General features: G+C 42.7%; 1 protein-coding gene across 8 annotated transcripts in view; it reads left to right on the top strand.

Annotated features, from left to right (window-relative positions):
* The window catches only part of LOC115388930 (plasma membrane calcium-transporting ATPase 2), a 98,886-nt gene that overhangs the window by 11,886 nt on the left and 66,234 nt on the right, over positions 1-20,766 (top strand). For 6 of the 8 annotated variants that reach the window (XM_030092251.1, XM_030092249.1, XM_030092247.1 and 3 more), the window contains exon 2: positions 6,085-6,840. In XM_030092251.1, the coding sequence (XP_029948111.1) occupies positions 6,642-6,840 (199 nt within the window). In that variant the 5' untranslated portion in view covers positions 6,085-6,641. Of the gene's footprint in view, positions 1-5,649; positions 6,841-20,766 lie in introns of those variants that run through there. The other 2 variants (XM_030092246.1, XM_030092253.1) reach the window with 1 other exon arrangement.

Below are 20,766 nucleotides of genomic sequence, written 5' to 3'. Positions count from 1 at the left end.
GTTTGATCAGATGTTGCTCATTACTCACTGTCAAGTCGAGGGAAGCAGGCCAGCAATTATGCAGATGAACTGGCACATGAGCAGGGAGATAGACAGGAGAATGGCACAAAGGAGGAGCAGATAGACGAGTAAGCAAGAGGACAACAAACAGATTGATTGGACGGCATGTAGGCAAGGACAGAGAAATGATTGGCAGTGAAATTGATTTAAACATTGGTGGTAAATCAATAAAGACTAACATCTTTAGCATTTAAGACGGGGTTAGGCAATTCATTTTCCAGAGACGCCACATGAGAAACTGGGACAGCTTAGCAGGACAAATGACTTCAGTTTTGCTCAATGTGAATATTTATCTCTATTGAAAATGATTTTTCTTATTGTTACTGGTATCCATTCTTGAACACACATGTTCATTAAATAAACAATTAAAAAGTAAAGACTATATTCCACAATAATCTTGCCCACTATTTTGCTGAGAAGCAATTGTTTACTCCCTTACATAAAGTAACAAAATAAAGTGCACACTTTCAAAATAAAGATCTGATCCTGCGTCCATCTTTCATCCCTATAGGTCTGATTTAAAACGTTTAAAAAGAGTCCGCACTGACCTGTGAGGGAGACCCGTCGGCGTTTTATCTGTGAATGTTTATGGAAAGCAACCATCAGCTTCACACACAGCTGTCCTCCTTTTCTAAAGAGTGGAGGAATCAATTGCGTGCACATATATGCATGGTGGCGTAATTGTCCGTATGTTTACACTCCATGAAAGTAGAGCATGGTTGGCTTTGAAGTCACTCAGGCATTTGCATCAGAATCACCTCTGTCTCACCTCCTGCCCGGCTCCGGCGCCGCTCTGCTCTCTGCATCACGTGATTCTGTGTCCCCCCCTTTTTTCATGCTTTTTCTTTTATATTTGTTTTTCTCCACGTCTCAGCGTTGGTTGCACCGAGCTGTACCTTTTTCCTCGTCTTATTGCCCTCCCTCTCACATCCCTGCTGTTTCCACTGTCGCACATGTTGCTGTAATTTAAAGACGGGCAGCTTGGAGCCAAGCATGCAGCGCCACCATCGCTCACTGGCGTGAAGCCTGGAGTATACGCACTGTCATGGGACAAATTAGCCATCGAGTTCTGCATTAAGAATTATACTTCCACACAAAAGAAAATCTTTCTTTTGTAAAGTGTCCCTGAAAAGAAATACGAAGGTTGCATCTTTAATCCTGTGTGAGCACTTAATGAAATACGAGGGGATTGAAGGTTTCAAGTGCTTAATACGTAAAGTCACTCATATTTACAATTTATACCTTAAAAATATGCTCATGGCATACATTTATCTAATAGAAGGCTATACAGTGCTTTCACTACATTTATTCACTGCCGAGAAATGATTTCACATGATCTCATGACGTATTTGCAGAGAATTTATTCTTCTTATCGATGTTTTTGGTGTCTGTTTGAAAGTTGTCATCTGGTCTTTTGCACCATCTTTATTGTTCACGTTGTTTAAAAGCATCTACAGTGTCCTGTTTTTTTTTTTTTTGTATTTCCAATCGAGTGCACTCACTGTGCATGCTTCAGTATTAATCCAGCCATTTAGTCATATCTTTCTTTGTCTGTCTTCAGCTTGTTTTGTAAGGTGTAAGGAACAGAAAAACAAATTAATATTTACTTGATTAAAGCTATAATTTCCTCACAAAATGTATTTTATTCAACAGTAGACAGATTTATTATGTAGCTTTCCAACATCTAATGGTGTCTTCTTTGTTTTGCTGTTGAATCAATCGAATTTACTGAAGGGACCAAGTCTTTTATTAAGGTCCCAGCCAAAACACTCCATCTTCTGATATTTATAACATGGTTTTAAAAGGTAATGTCTTCGCTCTGTGTTTGTGGTATTCATGTATTTCTCTGCTTGCTTTGTCTGCTAACGACAAATTTAATTGAAATCTTTGAACACAGCAGTCTGTTCTCCACTAAAAGGTACATGACTTTGTCTTTGCCAAATAAATACTAACATCCACATTCAGGAAACAAACATTATTTGTGGCTTAATATCTTACGAACCGTCATTTTCATGGATAAGGGTGAATTTCTCTGCTGGCCAACATGAGAAAGTCTTGTTTTTAGTCAAAATGTCTCATCCCACTTGATTTAAGACAAATTTAAGAAAGGGAGACTCATTTTTAGATTGAAAAATCTGATTTCAAGAATAATCAAGTGAAATTTATCTGCTGCAGGGACGGATAATATCACTAGTTTTAAATGTAGTTTTCTTAAATTTTGTGTTGATATGTTATATCTGGGCTTCTTGCTTGCTTTTTGCAATGAGGGTACAAACTGCGAACTTTGAATTAAATAAATAAAGTTGACAGAAGGGCCCTGGGAGCAGCCAGTGCCCAGGTTCTGACATGAATCCAAAGTCCTCAAGAAGCTCCTGCATTCCAGGGTTTGACAGTGAAAGCGGGGAAGGTCGGTGTGTCCTTCTCGCTTGCTGGTGGTCCATCTGGTGCAAAAGACAGAGTTACCTGTGTGATGAGTTTCCCTCAGCTGCCAGAGTGAAAATCCACACACGCACACACACACACACACACATGGCAGAGGATGAGCAGGGGTCAGAGAGGTTGAAGGAAGAATGCCGACTTCATGCAGCAGCTTTATCAACACCCTGAGAGGGGCATCCAGCACAAATACAGAAATGAAAAAGCAGCAGTTTAAAATTGCCGGAGTGTTTCTATCCACACGCCGCTGCCAGTGCTGTCTAACTCAGTCTCCTCAGACAGCGCTGGTGCTCATTAACAGAAAAGACTGGATCCTGTGGAGTTACACGCTGTCTGCAGCCTACAGTTGTGTATTCACATGTTGGCAGGCGCTCTCGCCATCCCGCTGCGACAAGGTCGTCGCCCTGCTCTCCGGCACACAGTTGTGTCTGGTACTAGTCCCATCTGTATCGCCACACTTGATATTTGAGAGAGTGCACGGAGTGTGAGTGTGCACACAACCCCAGAGTCTGCTGATGAGTAAACGCTCTGTTAATTCACATTAACACGTTCACATTAAAAGCTATGAAGACAAACTTTACGTCTGTGTTTAATAGCTTTGCATCTATGGCATATCTTGTTATGCATATTTACAGTATAGTTTACTTTAGTTACAATATATTTTGCATAAATTCTGCCTGTCGGTCTGTAATAATGTTTATTTTTTGCTTTAGCTTTTCAAAAGGGGGTAATTTAACTGGCTGTTCATGTATGAGGTCAGTAGTGTTAAACTGTACTACCTTATAATAAGAGGAGTTTCTAATATTCTGCAGATGCAGTCCAAACTAAAACGGAAAAACACACCCATACATTTTGAATTAGAAGCTCTCTAATGATGTTAAGCAAAATTTAACAGGATTACCTGCTTGTGCAAGCAGAATCTAGTCTGTTATGTGGAATCACCACATATGGTTCGACTGTACCTAATGAATCGGCCAGTGAAGGCAGACGTTCTGCCTCGGTTTGTACATGAAGCATGGGGTTGTGTGATGATCTGACTATTCAGTGATTCGCTCCGCAATCAGCGTTTCAGCTTTGGCTGACTTTGCTCTTTAGTTTGAGTTTATTATCTAAATATGCCAAGTGTCTGCAGGTGCTGCTGCATCATGGCTTCTTGAAGGTCTCATAGAGGAATTAACCGCCGTGTTAATATCGTGCGGTCCGGATGATGGAGAGGCAGTAAAGTCACTGCAGCGTTCAGCTGAATACAAAACCACGGCGCTTTGATTCCAGGTCTCCCCCTGAGCACGTGGGCGGTGATAAAGGGCAGCTGTGAAGCAAAGGTTTGCTTTGGATAATAGCGTCAGTGATGAACCTTATTTAGATTCATCCAGTGGTGAGGTGATCAATGTGCGACACGCCGGGTCGCTGATGTCCCTGATTAAAACTGAGGGCACGCATGTGTAAATCACCGGGCACAGATCAATAGTGGTTTGTTCACTTTGTTATGATACCACACACTTGTGGAGAAGTGGGTGGATTGTGAGAAAACAGAGACTTAAAGAATAATGCTGGCAGTGTTTCTTCTGCTGCTCACAAATCCCATGCTGAAAGGATTTGGTTGGCAGATATTTCTGTTGTTGCTCATCTTACCTGTGTCATAATCACAAACTAAATGCAGCACAATCACGATGGTTTTCTGAACATTCATTCATTCATTCATTTTCAGAACCACTTATCCTGTCAGGGTCACAGGGTGCTGGAGCCAATCCCAGATACTTATGGGTTTTCTGAACAGTGATTGTATATATTTTTTCGGTCCTCATTACTCCGAAGAGTGCCGATTGTGTGTTAAAGTGCAGGGGTGTCAAATATAAGGCCTGTGGGCCAAAACCAGCCTGCAAAAGGCTCCAGTCCAGTCCAGATATTTAAAAACAGTCTCTTTAAGAGTAGCGGACACAACACTGAGACCTTGAGATCATTGTGAGGAAACTAGCATTCGCCTCAAAGCCCAGCTGTCAGGATGAGTTAGTTAAAACATGCATGGAACAGTTTCTTGGGCTTTTTACAAGCGAATGCATCATTAAAACTGGCTTCATGTTGAGAATGTTGTTGTTTCTGTAGTAATTGTTTGCCTTTGTCAAAATACAGACACTTTCATTATGTGTACTCTGCCCCACAACAGCAACAAAAAAAAAAAAACAGTATGTATGTTATCATATCTTTTTTTGCCAGTCTACTTACATGAATAACATTTTAATCTTGAGTGTTCATATTAAATGTGGCCCAAGTGGTAAATATTGAGGTCAACTGTTTTAATCACAGTATTTATCCTAAAGCTCGTGATCTGCACACTGTTGTAGTGGATGGCTGGCATTCCTGGCGTTCCCTGGTTTGAGTCCATGTTGGGTTTGAGGAGTTTTTATGTTGAGTTAGTCTCCCTGTGCATGTATGGGCTTTTTTTCTACAGTCCAAAAACATGCAAATCCGCTTGACTGCTGACTAAATTATCCAGTGTGACTGTTCTCCCCCGGGTCTCTTTGATGGACTGTTGATCTGTTGAGGATGGAACCTGCATTCACCCATAGTCTGCTCCATCAGACCCACATGTCCCAAAACGGACTAGCTTAGCATAGAACGGGGATGGATGGATTGTTGTGAGTGCTCAATTTGCATGAGATGAGACCATCCACACACAACAGGGTGAAGCTGATGTGAAATTACTCATTTCTATTAAACAAGAGGTTCCTTAAACTGAAGAATATATAAAGCTTAAGTGTTTGAATGTGATAGATAGATAGGTAGATTTTATGTTGTAGTTTGTCCTGGCTTTTAGCCTTAATACTGAGGTTTTCTGTCCAACTATCAACATGCGTGAGCTGCTAACTGCTGTCAAACATCATATGACCTTGATTCAGCAAATGGCAGTCTCTCTCCGTAGCCAGCGCTGCAGCCAAGCATACCTGTGAAAGCTGAGGTGACGGGAATTCGTTTCAAAGCAAAGCTTTTCAGGACAACAGGCGTGGAGGAACGCATAAGTGAGACGGAGAGATTGCATAGGAGATGTCACTTACTGTAGGACGGGAAGGAAGGAGTGGTGAGAGAGCGGCGGCGGCTCCGCAGCTCGGCCCATCCTCCCCGTGACAGCGCAGCGTTACGTTCTGCCTCTCCGCTCTGTCGTCAGAGCAGCCCCAGCCTCCCACCCGCACACACCTCCTCTCCGCTCTGCACCAGAAAGGACCGCTTTCTGCTCTGTCTCTTTCCTATCTCTCTCTCTCTCTCTCTCTCTCTCTCTCTCTTTCTGTCAGTCTGGGTGTCCTCAGAATGAGGTTAGCAGCAGCAGTAGAAGATAGAGACAGCAGAGGCAGAGTTACTGCAGCAGCCCGGAGAGGCTGTCCTTCAGCCGTGCACCGTCTGCAGCTGCATTCAGCCCTGTCCTGAGGAGGCATCGCTCATCCCTGTGCTCTCCTTCTGTGTCTCTCCCTGCTCCTCCCTCACCTTCTGTCCTCTCTGAATTCATCTCTTGAATTCGCCTTGCTCTCTCTCTCTCTCTCTCTCTCTCTCTCTCTCTCTCTCTCTCTCTCTCTCCTCCTCTCTCTCTCTCTGTAGCAGTGATGGGGAAGACCACCATGTAGAGACAGAGAGGCAGCGGAGGCAACAGCAGACTAGCAGCAATGGGAAGCCACACATGGAGCGGGTCTGGACTGCAGCCGTGGTGAGCCTGAGACCGACAGGACTTGCAACCACCGTCATTGCCCTCCTCAGGAGCTGACCACCGGGGCTGTCCAACGCTTACCTGGATGCTCCCCACTTGTGTTCTGTCATCCCCTCCTCTCCTCCTTCTCTGCTGCTCTCTATGCTCTTCTTCTGTTTCTCCTCTTTGATGGTTTTCGGTCGGCTGAAGTCTGTCTCTCCTGAAGCAGAGAAGCAGCTCATCAGTTTATCTCCTTGGATTTTTTCTCCTTCTTGATCTGTCTACTCACCTGCAAGAGGTTTTCTTTTTTTCCCCCTCCTCTCCTTTTGGTCGCCGTTGCCTGCTCGATACCTATTTTGGATTTTTTTTTCTTTTTCTTTTTGGATGAGACTGAGCTCTGTTTTGCAAGCTTTTTTGTTCGATCTATAAGCAATAAGAAACACTAATCTAACTGACTTGAGAAGCTGACATCATGGGGGACATGACGAACAGCGATTTTTATGCCAAGAACCAAAGAAACGAGGGCAACCATGCGGCGGGCTTCGGCTGCTCGCTCATGGAGCTGCGCTCGCTCATGGAGCTGCGCGGCTCGGAGGCGGTGGTCAAGCTCCAGGAGGACTACGGGGGAGTGGAGGGACTGTGCAAACGACTGAAAACCTCACCCACAGAAGGTAAGCCCCCGTGCTCGTCTATGCATGCATGCGTGTGTGGGTGTGTGAGTGCAGATCTGTGTCCTGCTGTGCGCTGTATGAAAGATCCTCTCTTCAGGAATGCATCTTTTTTTTCCCCCCGTTTTTTTTATGTATATACCGGTTCTTTGACTGTAAAACGAGTGAGAGCGGTGCAGACGTGCGGGAAGCCTGTAAAGCACCTGGAGAAATGCGTAAGCACAGCATCAGAACCGCACGCAGGGGAGGGAGTCCCGTTTGAGGGGCACTAATGAAAATTCTCCTCAGCCAGCTAGTGCTAGACCTGTTTAGTATGAGCAGCAATCTCTCTGGACAGTTTAGCCCGCCTCTCTCTCGCTCTCCTTCCACACCCTCCCCCGCAGAAGCATCCCACCCTGCCCTGTCATCCTTCACTTCAGCCAATCAGCTGGAGCCTTGTTAAGGAGCAGGTCGCAGTACAGGTTTTGGGCCACGTGGGAAGAGCGCTGGCATCTGCAGATGTGGACAGGATCAAAACACACATCCACACTGTTTTCATTGGAATTATTCTTAATTCGATAATTTGGATAAATATATTTGCTTTATTCATAAGAATTCTGATTATCTGCTTATCTTTTCAACCACAGTAGGCATAGCATTGCATGATATTTTACAATATTCTTCCTTCAATTCCTACTTAGAATTCCTTTCGTGTACATATTAAATGCATACCTTCATTAGCTTCGCCGTGGTATTCCCTTAAGGCCATTCAAAGAACTACACATGCACCTATTACTCAAACGCATGATGTATTTCCTGTCTGTGCATTGCATTAGGGAACGATTTCTGCAGCTACATCCCCAACAAGCAAATTGGATCTCCCTTCTAGCTACTACACCTGTGTATTGAATATTTATCACAGCGCTGAAATCTTCTTCCTCGGCTGACGCCGGGACCGTTGGTTCATGCAGCGCGACCTCCGTGACATCAGAGGAACCCAGTAACCTTATAGGCTGATCGTCAGAGGAGATACTGTTTCCAGGTCAGGTTATGGCGATGCCACTGGCAAAACAAGTACACTGTACCCTCAACACAGTTCCTGAGCAAAAATGATTGGAGAAAAAAAGAATAGAATGGAAAAAGCGTGCAATTGTGGACGCTGACCCAGGAATGGCTTCTCCCGCCGTGCATACGCACCACGGATGTAGTTACCCGTGTGTTGCCTTGTAGGTGAGTGTGGGGTGAAGAGCTAGCGTTTCCCTGAGGCAGCCAGCAGGTGAACGCCGTGAGTCATCCGGGGGCCAGATGGGTTCTCAGCCGACAACTTCATTTCCAAGAAGGAACAGCAGTAAGCAGCTTGGCGTCTGACCCGCTCTTCTGGCGATGGGAGACGAGACCGTTGTTGGATGCTGACAGTACAGCTCTTTACTGAAGAGACGGTGGAGAGCTGCAGCACATCAGAGAGTCCTCCTGCGCAGGGAGCAAGGAATTGTAAAACAGCGCTCAGAGCGGAGCCGTTCCTGGAGGGTCCAGAGGTTGGAGAGGTGCTCGGGGCTTTGCTCGTCTTTGATGCTATGAGAACGAGAGACTGGGATGACGGTCAGACCCTGCTCAAGGAAATAGACAGCAGAAACACAATTATGTTTTCCCAAAATGCTTTTGAGTTGCTCAGTAAAAAACTTTCATCCTTCTGCCTGTGCAAACACTCATCCAACCAGCCTCGGATTGTGAGACACCTAAAGAAACCCAACTGGCGTCCAGGGAGAGCAAACAGATTCCCATCCTCCAACTTTAAAGCAGAGCCTTTCTTTCTGTGGCCTAACAGGACTAACCACTCCCCCACTGTGTCACCTCTGCATCAGAAAAACACCAAACACGGGAATGAAGCAGAACTCAAAGTAGAAGTAAAATGATTATAACAGACATAATATTATACCGTAATTTAATTTTCCTGTCTCATGCATTTCCTGATTAGAAACATTGGATTTTAGCAGCGGACTAATCACAAACCCACAATCACAGCCTACAGACGTACCATAAAACTACTGTTTCAGTAATCACACTTGTAAATTATGAAGAAAAAAACCCTCCACAAATCGTGTAATCAAAATCATGTTTTCTGATGCAGGAAATCCAATTTTACTGAACATTTTACTCATATTATTTGCATAGCATCTCTTAAGTATCCCTGATTATCTAAAACATTTGCAGAATAAAAACATTTCATCATTATCGAATCTGTATCAACCCTCAACACGCATATATTCTAGGGCAGAGGTGTTAAAAATGAGGCTCATGGGCCAAAACTGGCCCACCAATGGCTGCGATCCGACCCGCCAAACCACAGCAAAGAAAAACTTTAAAGTTTAAATTTAAAAGTTAATAGATACTGGTCCGTCCCAGTCAAGATGAAACTGGGCTGCATGAGGCTGGATGTGTTACACACTCCTGTTCTAATTAAAAAAAAAAAAAAAAAGGTGTAAATAAATGAAAAGAACATTTGTATTTTATTCCTCCGTTCTTGGCTCTTCAGACTGATATTATATGGGATCATTGAGTAAAATTATAGTTCTGCTGCATAATGTAACAATAAGAAAAAGAGTTAAAGAAATGAAAAAAGCTTCTCTGAGGAGCAGTAAAGAATATATATTAAATTTAAATTAAATGTTCTGCTGACTGCAATATTCCAAGTACTGCAATCTGAAATGTGAATTATTTTTCCATTTAAGTACCATTTATTAAATTTTGCCTCTTTTTTTGTGCAGTGTTTTGTTGATCTTTCAGTGTTTTCGTATCTGAAAAGATTTTATTACTAGTTTCACGGCTTCTCCTCTCATCATCTCATGGTTGTAATTATTAATTTATATAAATGAATCATTTTTCCCTCGGTGGGACGGTGACTAAATGAGACCTGAGTAACGGTATCTTGTGCCATTTGCATCAGCGATCCCTGCGGTTTCTGTGTTTATGCCGTGCGGCCCCCCGGAGCCGTGCAGTTCCTCCACAGAACATATGTTACCTCAGAAATATGATCATGGTAATTATCCTTTAAGGTATTCTGCAGAGCTTGCTGTCATCATGTGTAGCTTGTGTAATATGTATGGGTCCCAGGGGCCTGTGTTTGATGGCGGGAGGCCCCGGGCACGGTTGACCTATTAGCCTTGTATACGGTTGCCTATACCAATTCGTTTTGCATGATACTAACAGTTCATGAAACGCTATCGTGCGGCGAAAAGGCACACCAGCTCTGTGAGCACTGCCACACAACCAGTGAAGAAGTGTCACTCCACACAGCAGCATGCACTGCAGTGCACTTCTTGCTGCATTGCACGTGAAGAATTATAATAAGAGGAGCGAGTTCAAGAAGACGTGAAAGAGAGATATAGACTGCGAGCATTGCACACACATAGGTAATATTTTGTGGATTATTCTGAATAAAATGCGACACATTGGGGTTCTCAGTTTCTTGTCTCTCTTAATGGCAGCAGTCGGCGCAGCGGCCAGATCGGCGTTGACAATACGCCTTGATTCTGTCAGGAGACGGCAGAAAGCTGCAGCACATCAGTGCGACCTCCACAGCAGCCGGCAGGAGTATGTGAAATGGCCCTCGGCCTTTCCTCCAGGCCTGGGAGGACGAGGAGACGCTTCTGCTGCGGGTAGAAATGGTGCAGATCTTCACAGGAGAGTCGAGGGAGATGCAAGTGTTTGAGGCTGGGTTAAGAAGGAGAAGATTCAGAAGCACACAGAGATGTTAGGTACAACAGTGAAGGTAGACGTGTTTTTGTAAAAACCCACTTGTCTGCACGTTCTCCCCAACATTCATATAACATCCGTTAATAGATGGAGTTACTATGCAGTGATAACAACAACAAAATTAGTCAAAGCACCCAACAGCAGCCCCAAAATATTATTATTATTATTAGTATTCTCATTATTATTGCAATATTTTTGTTTCTCTTGTGTAATGTTTTTTTTTTTTTTAAATGTTTTGACCTAAGAATTCTTCCAGTGAGAGTGAATTGTGTCGATCTAAGCTCTGCTAGAAACTGGATTTATTTCTTTTGTTTTGTTCTAAAACATGTTAATCACTAAAGAAGCAACAAGATTTTAAAAAAAGGAAAGAAACAAACAGAACACGTCCCCTTTCTTTATCTCCTCTCACTAAACATGAATATCTCACAAGCATACACTCTTAATGGCAGAGTTAAATACTGAGGAAATGCAATAAAAATCTGCACTCACAGCGAGACGCCGTACCGATGTACTGCGGTCGACTAACTTGAAAGGCGTCAGAAAGGACGCAGAGAAAAAAAATCAACATCTAACAGTCAGTAGTGTCGGTTATTTGTAAAGTTAAACCTTGCACTTTCTGCACTCATGTCTTTCACTCAAACTGCACAGTGCAGGTGGAGGTAGGTTCTCTAAAATACAAATACACTTGGGTTGTTGGTGTAGGAAAGAATGCAGTTTTAGGACATAAAGTTTGTGATATATCTAAATAGAATCATGATTTATTGTAATGCTGTCGGGATTAGTTTTGCCAATACAAAGATCTACTGCACTGAAAACTAAGTTTGATTACTGTGACGCTCGGTGTTCACCAAGTAAAGAGCATGGCAAAGAGAGATAACACCGAATACCAATAAATATCAAGGTAAACATTGGAATTCTGAAGGTTTCCTCTTTTAATGTGATAAAACCAGTGAGAATGGACAGTTTTATGTTGACTCACCTTATTTCAGCCTCTGTTACACACAGCAGTATTCAGCTTCTCCGAACAGCTTAGAAACAGTTCAGATCTTCACTGTACTCCTGAAAACACGTGTACTCAGCAGTAATGTGACGAAGATGGAACTCTTTAAAAATATTAGTAACTAAATGTTCAGTGCTTGATGAAGAACTCGCACATATAAATGTAAAAATCAGACCACCATCTGCATTTTTGGATTTTCTGTTTCACATTTTGGATATGTTGTGATCCAGCATGAGACGTGAATCATTTCAGAGAGACGGTGTAAACTTTTGCACTAACTGGTTCCTGGCTGGAAAAAAAAGCGTGATGATAAGGCCTCAGAAGGATTGCTGTCAATTTTATATGAATTTTATTTCTTTCTCTTTCTGCATCTGTTGCTGACGTCTTGAGTCGTCTCACTTCCTGCCAGCCTTTGTACCTCCCAGTCTCTCCTTCCTATCCCCTCCAGGCCTGCTCCTCATCAATCCGTCCACCTGCCCTTCATCTCTCTCTCGCTCTCGCTCTCGCTCTCGCTCTCGCTCTCTCTCTCTCTCTCTCTCTCTCTCTCTCTCTCTCTCTCTCTCTCCTCTGCTCCCATTTCTATTTAAGTGTACTGGTTGGTTGCTGGCATCCCAGCGGGCCAGTGTACAGCGTAGCCTAAATAGACCTGCTCTACATCTATAACCTTCATCATGTCTCTCTTTTACTCTCATTTCCGTTATTCACGAAAAAAACAATGTAGTGGTTCTCGGTAGCGCTGCCCACCAGTGCCGTTCAGATTCGAGATGAATGTGGAAAAGTTTGGATTTGTCTCATTCCATGATCCATGAGTGTAAGAGGACATGACTGATAGAGTAAAGCGCGTTGAGACTCCTGAATCCATGAAAAAATGCTGTGTAAGTACGTGAAGTCCATTTGTACTAACATCATAATATGTGACCTACTTATGATTGGTTCAGCTCGAAGATTCTCTCTAGAAATTTAGAGCATAAAGCAACATTTACGGCTAAATCTTAAAAATCTCTCTTTGCTTTTCTTGTGTCCTCAGTCGGGATTATTTATTGAAAGAATGTCAAACATAAGGCCAGTGGGTCTAAACTGGGCCACAAGAGGCTCCATTGAGGCCCAAAGCCACCAAACGAATGATTTTTGAATTTCTTAATGAGCTGAGATGTCAGTGACGATGCTATGAAAGTTCACATTGGCCTCAAAGCCACGCTGTTAGGGTGAATTTGTAAAAACATGCTTAATGCAACAGCTATCCGACACGTTTTTGGAACATGTGACTGTATTTTAGATGAGAACTCAGTGTTACAATTGGATTTATATTGAGATTGTTGTAATTTTCTCTGGTAATTGTTTGGTTTTATGAAAATATGGAGGTTTTTATCTCCTATCTGTTGCACCACAGTAAAGAAAATCTTTAAGTATAAAGGTTATTAGACATTATTTTAACATTCACCGTACAGTTAAATATCCAGGTTTCCCATTGAAGTGCGTCACGACTGCGGCACTTCATGCCGTTCCATCAGTGGAGAAATATGGCTTGCAGGAATGCAGGTGACTATCAGTGAAGTGAGGACGCATCCCAGAGGGGCAGCGCTCCTGTGCCGTGTTGGTGACAGTGGTGACAGTGGTGGATGGTGGCCAGATGATGCATCATAAACAGCGGCTGTATTCCTCAGGAGGGACGGCTGCTCGCGCTTCTTGAGTAAACACTCTCGTCGAAGCGAGTGCAACCTTGACGTATATGCCAGAATGTGTTTGTAGACATCATCAGCAGACTCTGAATGCCTCCACGCACCGACGCACGCGCCATCCTGTCTCACACTGGTGTATTTGGTTGATTTGTGAAGGACAAATAAAAAAGACTAACATGTTTGCATCCATTTTGTTTCAGTGACATTGCCCCAGATGTCAAGGACACAGAAAGGGAAGCGTTTAGCTGACAGGAACTTGTTACTGTAGAGAAGAATAAGATGAGCTAGGGAAATGTGTTTGCCTGTAGAATAATCCTATGGAGTAGATGTGTGTGTGTCATAAAAAGACTGTACTGTTGCTGCTGCGGCTTCTCTTTTATTCCCTGCACTGTATAATCCCACCATCTATATTTAGCACTGTCATCATGATCAAACCTTTATGAATCCTGTGCATAAGAAAACTATTTGGCCCACTCATCTCCCATCCAGCGTTTTCTCACCTTCGCTCCATTTTCTCTCCTGCCGCTTCCCTTCCCAGACTGCACACCTCACTTGAATCGCACTACCTGCTCTTCCATTTTATCTGCTTTCTTTCTCGTTCCCCCTCATTCACACCCATCTTGTTTTTTTTTTTCTTCCCCTCACTAATCTGTTTTCATCCCGTCTGTGAAACAGTCTGCATTCCCACACGTACGTGCACATTCCTCTCTTCCCTTCTTAACCCCATTTCTTCCCCTTCTCCACCATTCTTCTCGTCTGTCTGGTCCCGCCGCCCCTCGCTCTCTCTCTCTCTCCATCCCACCCTCCCTCCCTGATGATCATACTAATCACGTCTTCCAGTCGCAGCACCACGAGCGCGTTCCCCTCTGACGCAGTCTATTTAATCTCTGTCCCACAAGGGATCTCTCACATGGAGCTGCCGTCTCTTTAATAAGGACAATTTCTCCTGCTCTGCAAGTCCTCCGCACCTCCTCCCCTCCTCTTATATCCGCCCTCCCCCTCTCCTGCCCTCCCCTAGTGGCTCTGTAAAAAGGCCGGAAGAGGTAGAAAAAAAAGGAGAGAGAATGAAATAGGAGGCAGTGAAAGAAGGGCGAGAGGGAGAGTGATGGCTCTCAGAGGACAGATTATAAATGATACACAGCCATTTTGCTCTTTGAGGAGGCAAAACCACACACACACACACACACACACACACACACACACACACACCTACTCACACAGGTGTTCTTCTTCTGCAGTGTAGTAGCAGTGACCTTGAGGCAGAAGCAGCGTTGTGGCTCGGAGTCAGTCACTGCAGTGACGCTCTATGTGCAACATCAGGAGGATTTACCAGAGAGGGAATGTGTGTCTTAATTACTGGTGCATAAAAGCATTGTCTTTACCTCAAATTGGTTTTCAATATTCATTAATCAACACGTTATTAAAACGATGAAAACAGCAGTTTTAGATGCCTCACTTGTCACATGAATGTCATTTGTTTGTTACACAGTGTGTTTGTTACACACACTCCCACCTCATAGTGAGAATGTACCCCCCCCCCAAGCGAAAAAACAAAACAAAACATACATTTGAAGCTAATTTCTGATTCTAAATTGCTGGTAACTGTGAATGTGAGTGTGTGTGACTGTCTGTCTTCAGCCATCTTCAGCTTAGAACCACTGCAGCTCCCTGTAAACTGGATCACGCTGTATAGGCCCGCCAAACATCTGACATCAGGAAGACGTGCAGATCAGGTCATTATTGGGTCGGTCAGTCAAAGACCATATCTAGACGTCCGCAGAACGTACAAAATGGATCCAAAATTTAGACGTCATTATTGGACCTTTTTTTGACGTCATGATGACGTTCAGGATTTGGACATCATCCAAAGGCCAAATCTCGACGTCAGCAGAGCGTACAAAATAGATCCAAGATTCAGACGTCATTATTGGACCTCATTCAGACGTGACAGATACGTTCATATTCGTACCTGATCTGGACATCTGTGAAGGACCAAATCTAGACGTCAGCAGAACGTACAAAATAGGTCCAAGATTCAGACCTTTTTTTGACGTCATAATGACCCAGCTGCCATTCAACAAACCTTAAACGTTGAAATTTAGTTGAAATAATGTCAGTTGATGAAAAATGTTAATTCAACGTCAAAACAACGTTGACACTAAATCGTTGAAGTTGTTTCGTAAACTCACTGTGGATTCAACATTGAAATATCAACATTTTTTAGATGTATATGTAATCGTCAGTATTTTTAAAATCATGACTTCTAAACATTTTGCTGAAATATGTCAGTTGAAAAACGTTATTTCAACATCCAGACACGTTGATAAATTTACCATTGAAAAAGTGTTTATGTGAAGTTAACCCCAGCCTTGTATTTCTTTTTCTTTGAGTCTGTTTGTTTTCATTTTTTCTAAAGATAGAATTATGCCTAATAAAAGAGCCGCCCAAGCGGTTAAATTTAGTACGTAATTTCATCAAATTGTGAACTTTGGTGAAAAACAAAACAAACATCTTTAAAACCACCACTTTGTTTTGTGTGTACTGCACTATAATTCAAATAGTTTTCTGCAAACTAGTGGTCACCCTCCCATTTACAGTTTACATACACAGTAAACTTACAGCTCAACAGGTAAGGCTGAGGGTCGCTGAACAGTAAGTTGTAAGATCAAACCTGCGTTTCACCGGTCTGTAATGAAATGCTGAAATGACTTAAAGAATATGCCTTAACCTCAAATGCAAGCCAAGTGGTTAGAGGGTGTTCAATTTAATTTTTAATTTTATGCACTTTTGCTGCTATACTGCTCAGTTTAACTAAAACCAACTCTGCATTGGAGGTCGGCACAACATCAGATTCGGACCTCCACATGACGTCCAAAACAGACGTAATAAAAACTTTCATTCTGAACCTAAAACAGACCTGATTTGGAGATCAAAAAATTACGTTGATTAGACGTTATTTCAACGTCACAAATCGCAGTGGGGGGTTAGGGTTTGATGTATGGACTCTACAGCGCTCTATCCTATTGTGAATTTTAAGATATCAGATTCAGGAAAGGCCTGACATTTCTTTTTTTATTTAATGTTCACTAATGTCCATCGAAACGACTTTCTTTTTTGAGGAAATCGTATGAAGGATTACTTTTCAGGTTGTTACCTTAAGCTGCAAGCTGGACACCTGCAACACAAAGTATTGACACATGCATATAAAATTGAGCTATAAGCATCACATCCACTTCTTGTTGTGTCGTAAATTGTATTTGTGAAAGCAGTTGGCACAAAGCATAATGAAATTTAAAGTATTACAACAATTAGCATTCAAACTGCGAAGTGTGCTGCTCCACCAGTCAAGCCTCACGGTGGTAAAAACTTCATGCAGCTTTCTTGTTTTTGTGAAGTTGTGTGTAACAGCTGACGTTACAAATCTGTACAAACTTTGGGATTCAATGCAACACCAAAAGATGAGGAAATGTGGGGGAAAAAATGGGTGGTGAATGTTTCCTCTGGGTTTTGTAGTGAAGTGCAATCACTTCTCAGATGCTCAGGCTTTCATATCACGGTTTGATTACCGTCTCTGGAGATGTACACTGTGGGCTGTTTTCCCAGACAGTGATTAAACATGGTCTCGGACTAAAACGGCATTTTTTACACCCATTAGATATCTACAGAAAACTTTCCCCGGTCTATAATTTGATCAATTTTTTTGTTTCAAAATTGGCCTGCGATGGACACTCTGTATAAAACACAGTAGGACACATCAAATGAGAAGCCATTGCATTCATTTTGCATAAATATGCACTTTACCGGGGAACATGACAGTCGATGTGGTTACATAGACCATCAGTAATCTGATTAAACGCCAATCTGGTTAAACTTGTCTCATGTAAATACTTCTATCTGATTGAATTGGCCCAGCAATGATAAACCAAGAAAACGGATTCCTGCTTTCTCCTCAGAAGACATGACTTCTGCAACAAACTATTTGAATGTATTCATTTCTGTCTTAGTTGCGTACAGAGACCTGGAGCTTGACAGATATGAGTGTGCGCACACACACACACGTGTACAGATGCTGGACATGGCCAGGAGTGAAGTCAACCGTCCCAAAGAGGTGCATGACTGAATTCAATGAGCAGATGCCAAAAAAAAAACAGATTGCTCTGTCCTGTCTGCTGACTCACCGCTGTTTACTGTATATCTGTAGCAGAAAGTGTACAGTAAGCATGACTCCACGTATGAGACTGGCGGTGAATCAACCCAGTGCTGAAAAACACAGTTAGCCCTTCCATACTGTCCAGGTCACTTCTGATCTGAACCGGCGTTGACCTCTTCGTAGTAACAGATCTGTTTACAACATCTGAATCGTCAGTCTGACATTAATAAACAGATGATTAATCCTGGGTAAAACCTTCACTGAGCTGGGAGGCTGGGTTTTTCTTAGATTTTACAACACTGGAAAGGCATATCCTTCATCACACACAGTTCTAATTATAACATCAATACATAAGAGTTGAATGTCAGATTTTAGCACCACCTGAACCACTTTCTTTCTTGATTTAATGCACACTTGTGCATCCAAAATCCGTCTCCACAGATTTATTATTTAACAAGGTATCTAATTATTTTATTTATCTATTTATTATGTCTAGTTTTACTCCAGAAATATGGCAGTAAGCGGATTTTCTCATTCATAAATATGTTGAGTTTGGTTGTTGTTGGGTTTTACTTTCATTATTAGCAATGGAAATTACTTCTTTGCAACCATTTTGTGAAAATGGCACAAACTTCACATCGTGTTCATCATTCCTGGAGGAGTTCAGACATGGCTTCATGCTCAGACTGACATTTTTAAGATGTCAGCATCATTCATGTTAGTCAAATGCTGTGATTCACTGCAACACAACCTCAGCATCATTGTTGCTTTTGACAACACAACATTTTACCGGCTGTAAGAAATCACTCCTTAATAAAAAAAAAAAAAAAGATAAATCTCTGTCAGCTTATAAAATGCATAAATAAGTGAAAACAACAGCAAGAATTCTTCCATTTCACACATTAGCTGTGGTGAAATGTTTCTAAATCCTGTAACTTTCCACCTCCAGTCTGTTGTAAAAAAAAAAAAAAGGTGAACACCTTAATGTCGAAATCTTGTCCTGAGATAAATGACGTTCAGAGCCAGAAAAGCAGCCTCTCTAAGCGCGTCTCGTCCCAGGATGCCGTCATCTCTCCACGTCCAGCCGCCTCTCGTCCTCGGGAATGTGGTGAATCTGAAGCGGCTGGTGGAAGTCGGGGATATGGATCGCGAGCTGACAGGCACGGCGGTGCTTTTAGCTGGATGTGCAGAGTCCGGGGCTATAACCGTCTTGTTTCTTTCCACGTCAGCTCTTTTTCCCTGAGTTGACCTCTCTCCTCTCTCTTCCTCCCGCTGTGGGGCAGAACGAGCATGTTGCTGCTGCTGCTGCCAATGCAGACAGACAGCGTTTCCTTCTCAAGGGCACATAAACAGATAAAGTCTTGAACCACATCCAGCCCTGCCTTGCTCAAGGGCACAGAGCAGCTGCATCTCAACTTTGAATGCCGTGTGGAAGAATAATCCATATCAATCCAGCCATGATGGGAGAGATGCACAAACTCATGAATATGGAAAGTTGGGAGTTTTACCTTCTCTGAACCTCTAAAGTTTACCCCTCTGTGCCTTGCCCAGTGGCATAAAGGAAGGCAGAGGTATTTATTCCTGCCCGAGGGGGTCGGGATACACAGATAGCCACACTTGCCCAACGGGCAGCAGATCAAAGCGCTGAAATCAAACGCTTCCTGATGGGCAAACACATCATTTCAGCTTTTCATGATATTCCCCCACCCCTCTTGTGACAGCGTCAATTAGCTCCAACCGTTCAATCCCGTGAGTCCTCAAGAGACAAGGAGCAATCGATTCAGACATGTATGACTTTTACGTTTTGTTTCAATTTCACATAACAATTTTTAGAAAGATAATACAGTTCATTAAAATTAACAATATTTCTTTTAAGTCATTTATTAAAGCAATTGTATCTTTTTACATCTCTTTAAAAAGAGAATAATAAAATGCATTTAAAGAATCAAATATCAGAAAATATACTTAATCTATTTAAACAAAAAAAAAATGCATATTAAAGTCAGGTTTAGGTGCAGCTCTTGACTCTGCGGCAAACATTTTGCAGCAGAGCGCGAAGCGGCTCTGCCCTCGGCCCCCGGCCTCATGTGAGCAGCTCACAGTGGAAAAATCAATTGGCTTGAATACAGTGCAAGTATATCTGTTGAATGTCACAAACATTACAGTGGAGTCATCCATTTGCGAAGCAGATGGAGCATTTTGGATGGGGTTTCACGGGGCTCGGCCGCATAACGGTTCAATCAAATTGCAACTGTGGAGCGCCGAGGGAGGATCGATACTCTCCCCGCTCGCGCACGTGCAGCGACAGTGAGCCTGTGTTCCACCGAAATTAAACAAAAATCCATCTATCTATCTATCTATCTATCTATCTATCTATCTATCTATCTGTCTATCTATCTATCTATCTATCATCTTGCAGCATTGTTTTCACTTGAATTTCAAATACCGGACTCTTCCTCGTCACTCAGCTTTGACCTAAACACCGTCTTTTCTTCCACAGTTCAGATAATGAGCTTCCCTCTCCAGTACGGTGTGTTGATTTCCCTCACCTGTCATGACTATTTCATGACTGTCTCTGGTAGTTTGAATTTTAATAGCCGTCCCTATTGTGTCCGGAGCTTATCTGAGCCCCCAGGCGAAACCAGAGCCTGACACCCAGATGGGAGACAGCAGATAGACCACTGTCACTCTCCCTTTCAGCCTCTCGGCCCTGGATGCTCTCTCTTTTCACTCCCCGGGGGGGGAGGGTTACCGATTTGTGCGTGTGTGTGTGTGTGTGTGTACTCTGTTCGTGTGCATCAGGCTAAAGCCACACAGTGAGAAATGCTGGAGTCATGACTATTTAAAACAGCATTCTTAAAATTCAGATTTTTTTTTTTCTTTGTTGTTGTCAGAATACAATAGATTGCTGTAAAAATGTTGAAAATGCTGAAGTAAGTTATGATTGGAAGCAGGATTAGAAAATGGGATCGTGCCGTATGGTAATTTATAAGCAGATTGTCTTTAGTATTAAAAGAGCTGTCAGAATCTTCTTACATGGCTGCACTCACACATCAAACAGCCTCCTAATAAATGGATTCCCAGTCCGGTCACACTTGGGAGGAGTGCGGAACAGATGTGTTTCTTCCATGAAGGGAGAAACAACAGCCCACAGAAAGCAGTTGTTTATGAGTAATATAAATGAGAAACACGTTTTATCAATAAGTAGGAAACCTGACTGGAAGCTATCGAGGTTATTAGGTATTAATAACACGTCTGGATGGACTAATGAAGGACAGATTAATGATGGAGGGAGGCCGTGCACGGGCAGATTAAATGATTGATTGGTAGAACGAATGAATGAATGGTTGAACAGTTTGAAATTACAG

This window comes from Salarias fasciatus, chromosome 5 (assembly GCF_902148845.1).
Source record: "Salarias fasciatus chromosome 5, fSalaFa1.1, whole genome shotgun sequence".
Classification (NCBI taxonomy): Eukaryota; Metazoa; Chordata; class Actinopteri; order Blenniiformes; family Blenniidae; genus Salarias; species Salarias fasciatus.
This window is presented reverse-complemented; position numbering and strand designations above follow the sequence as displayed.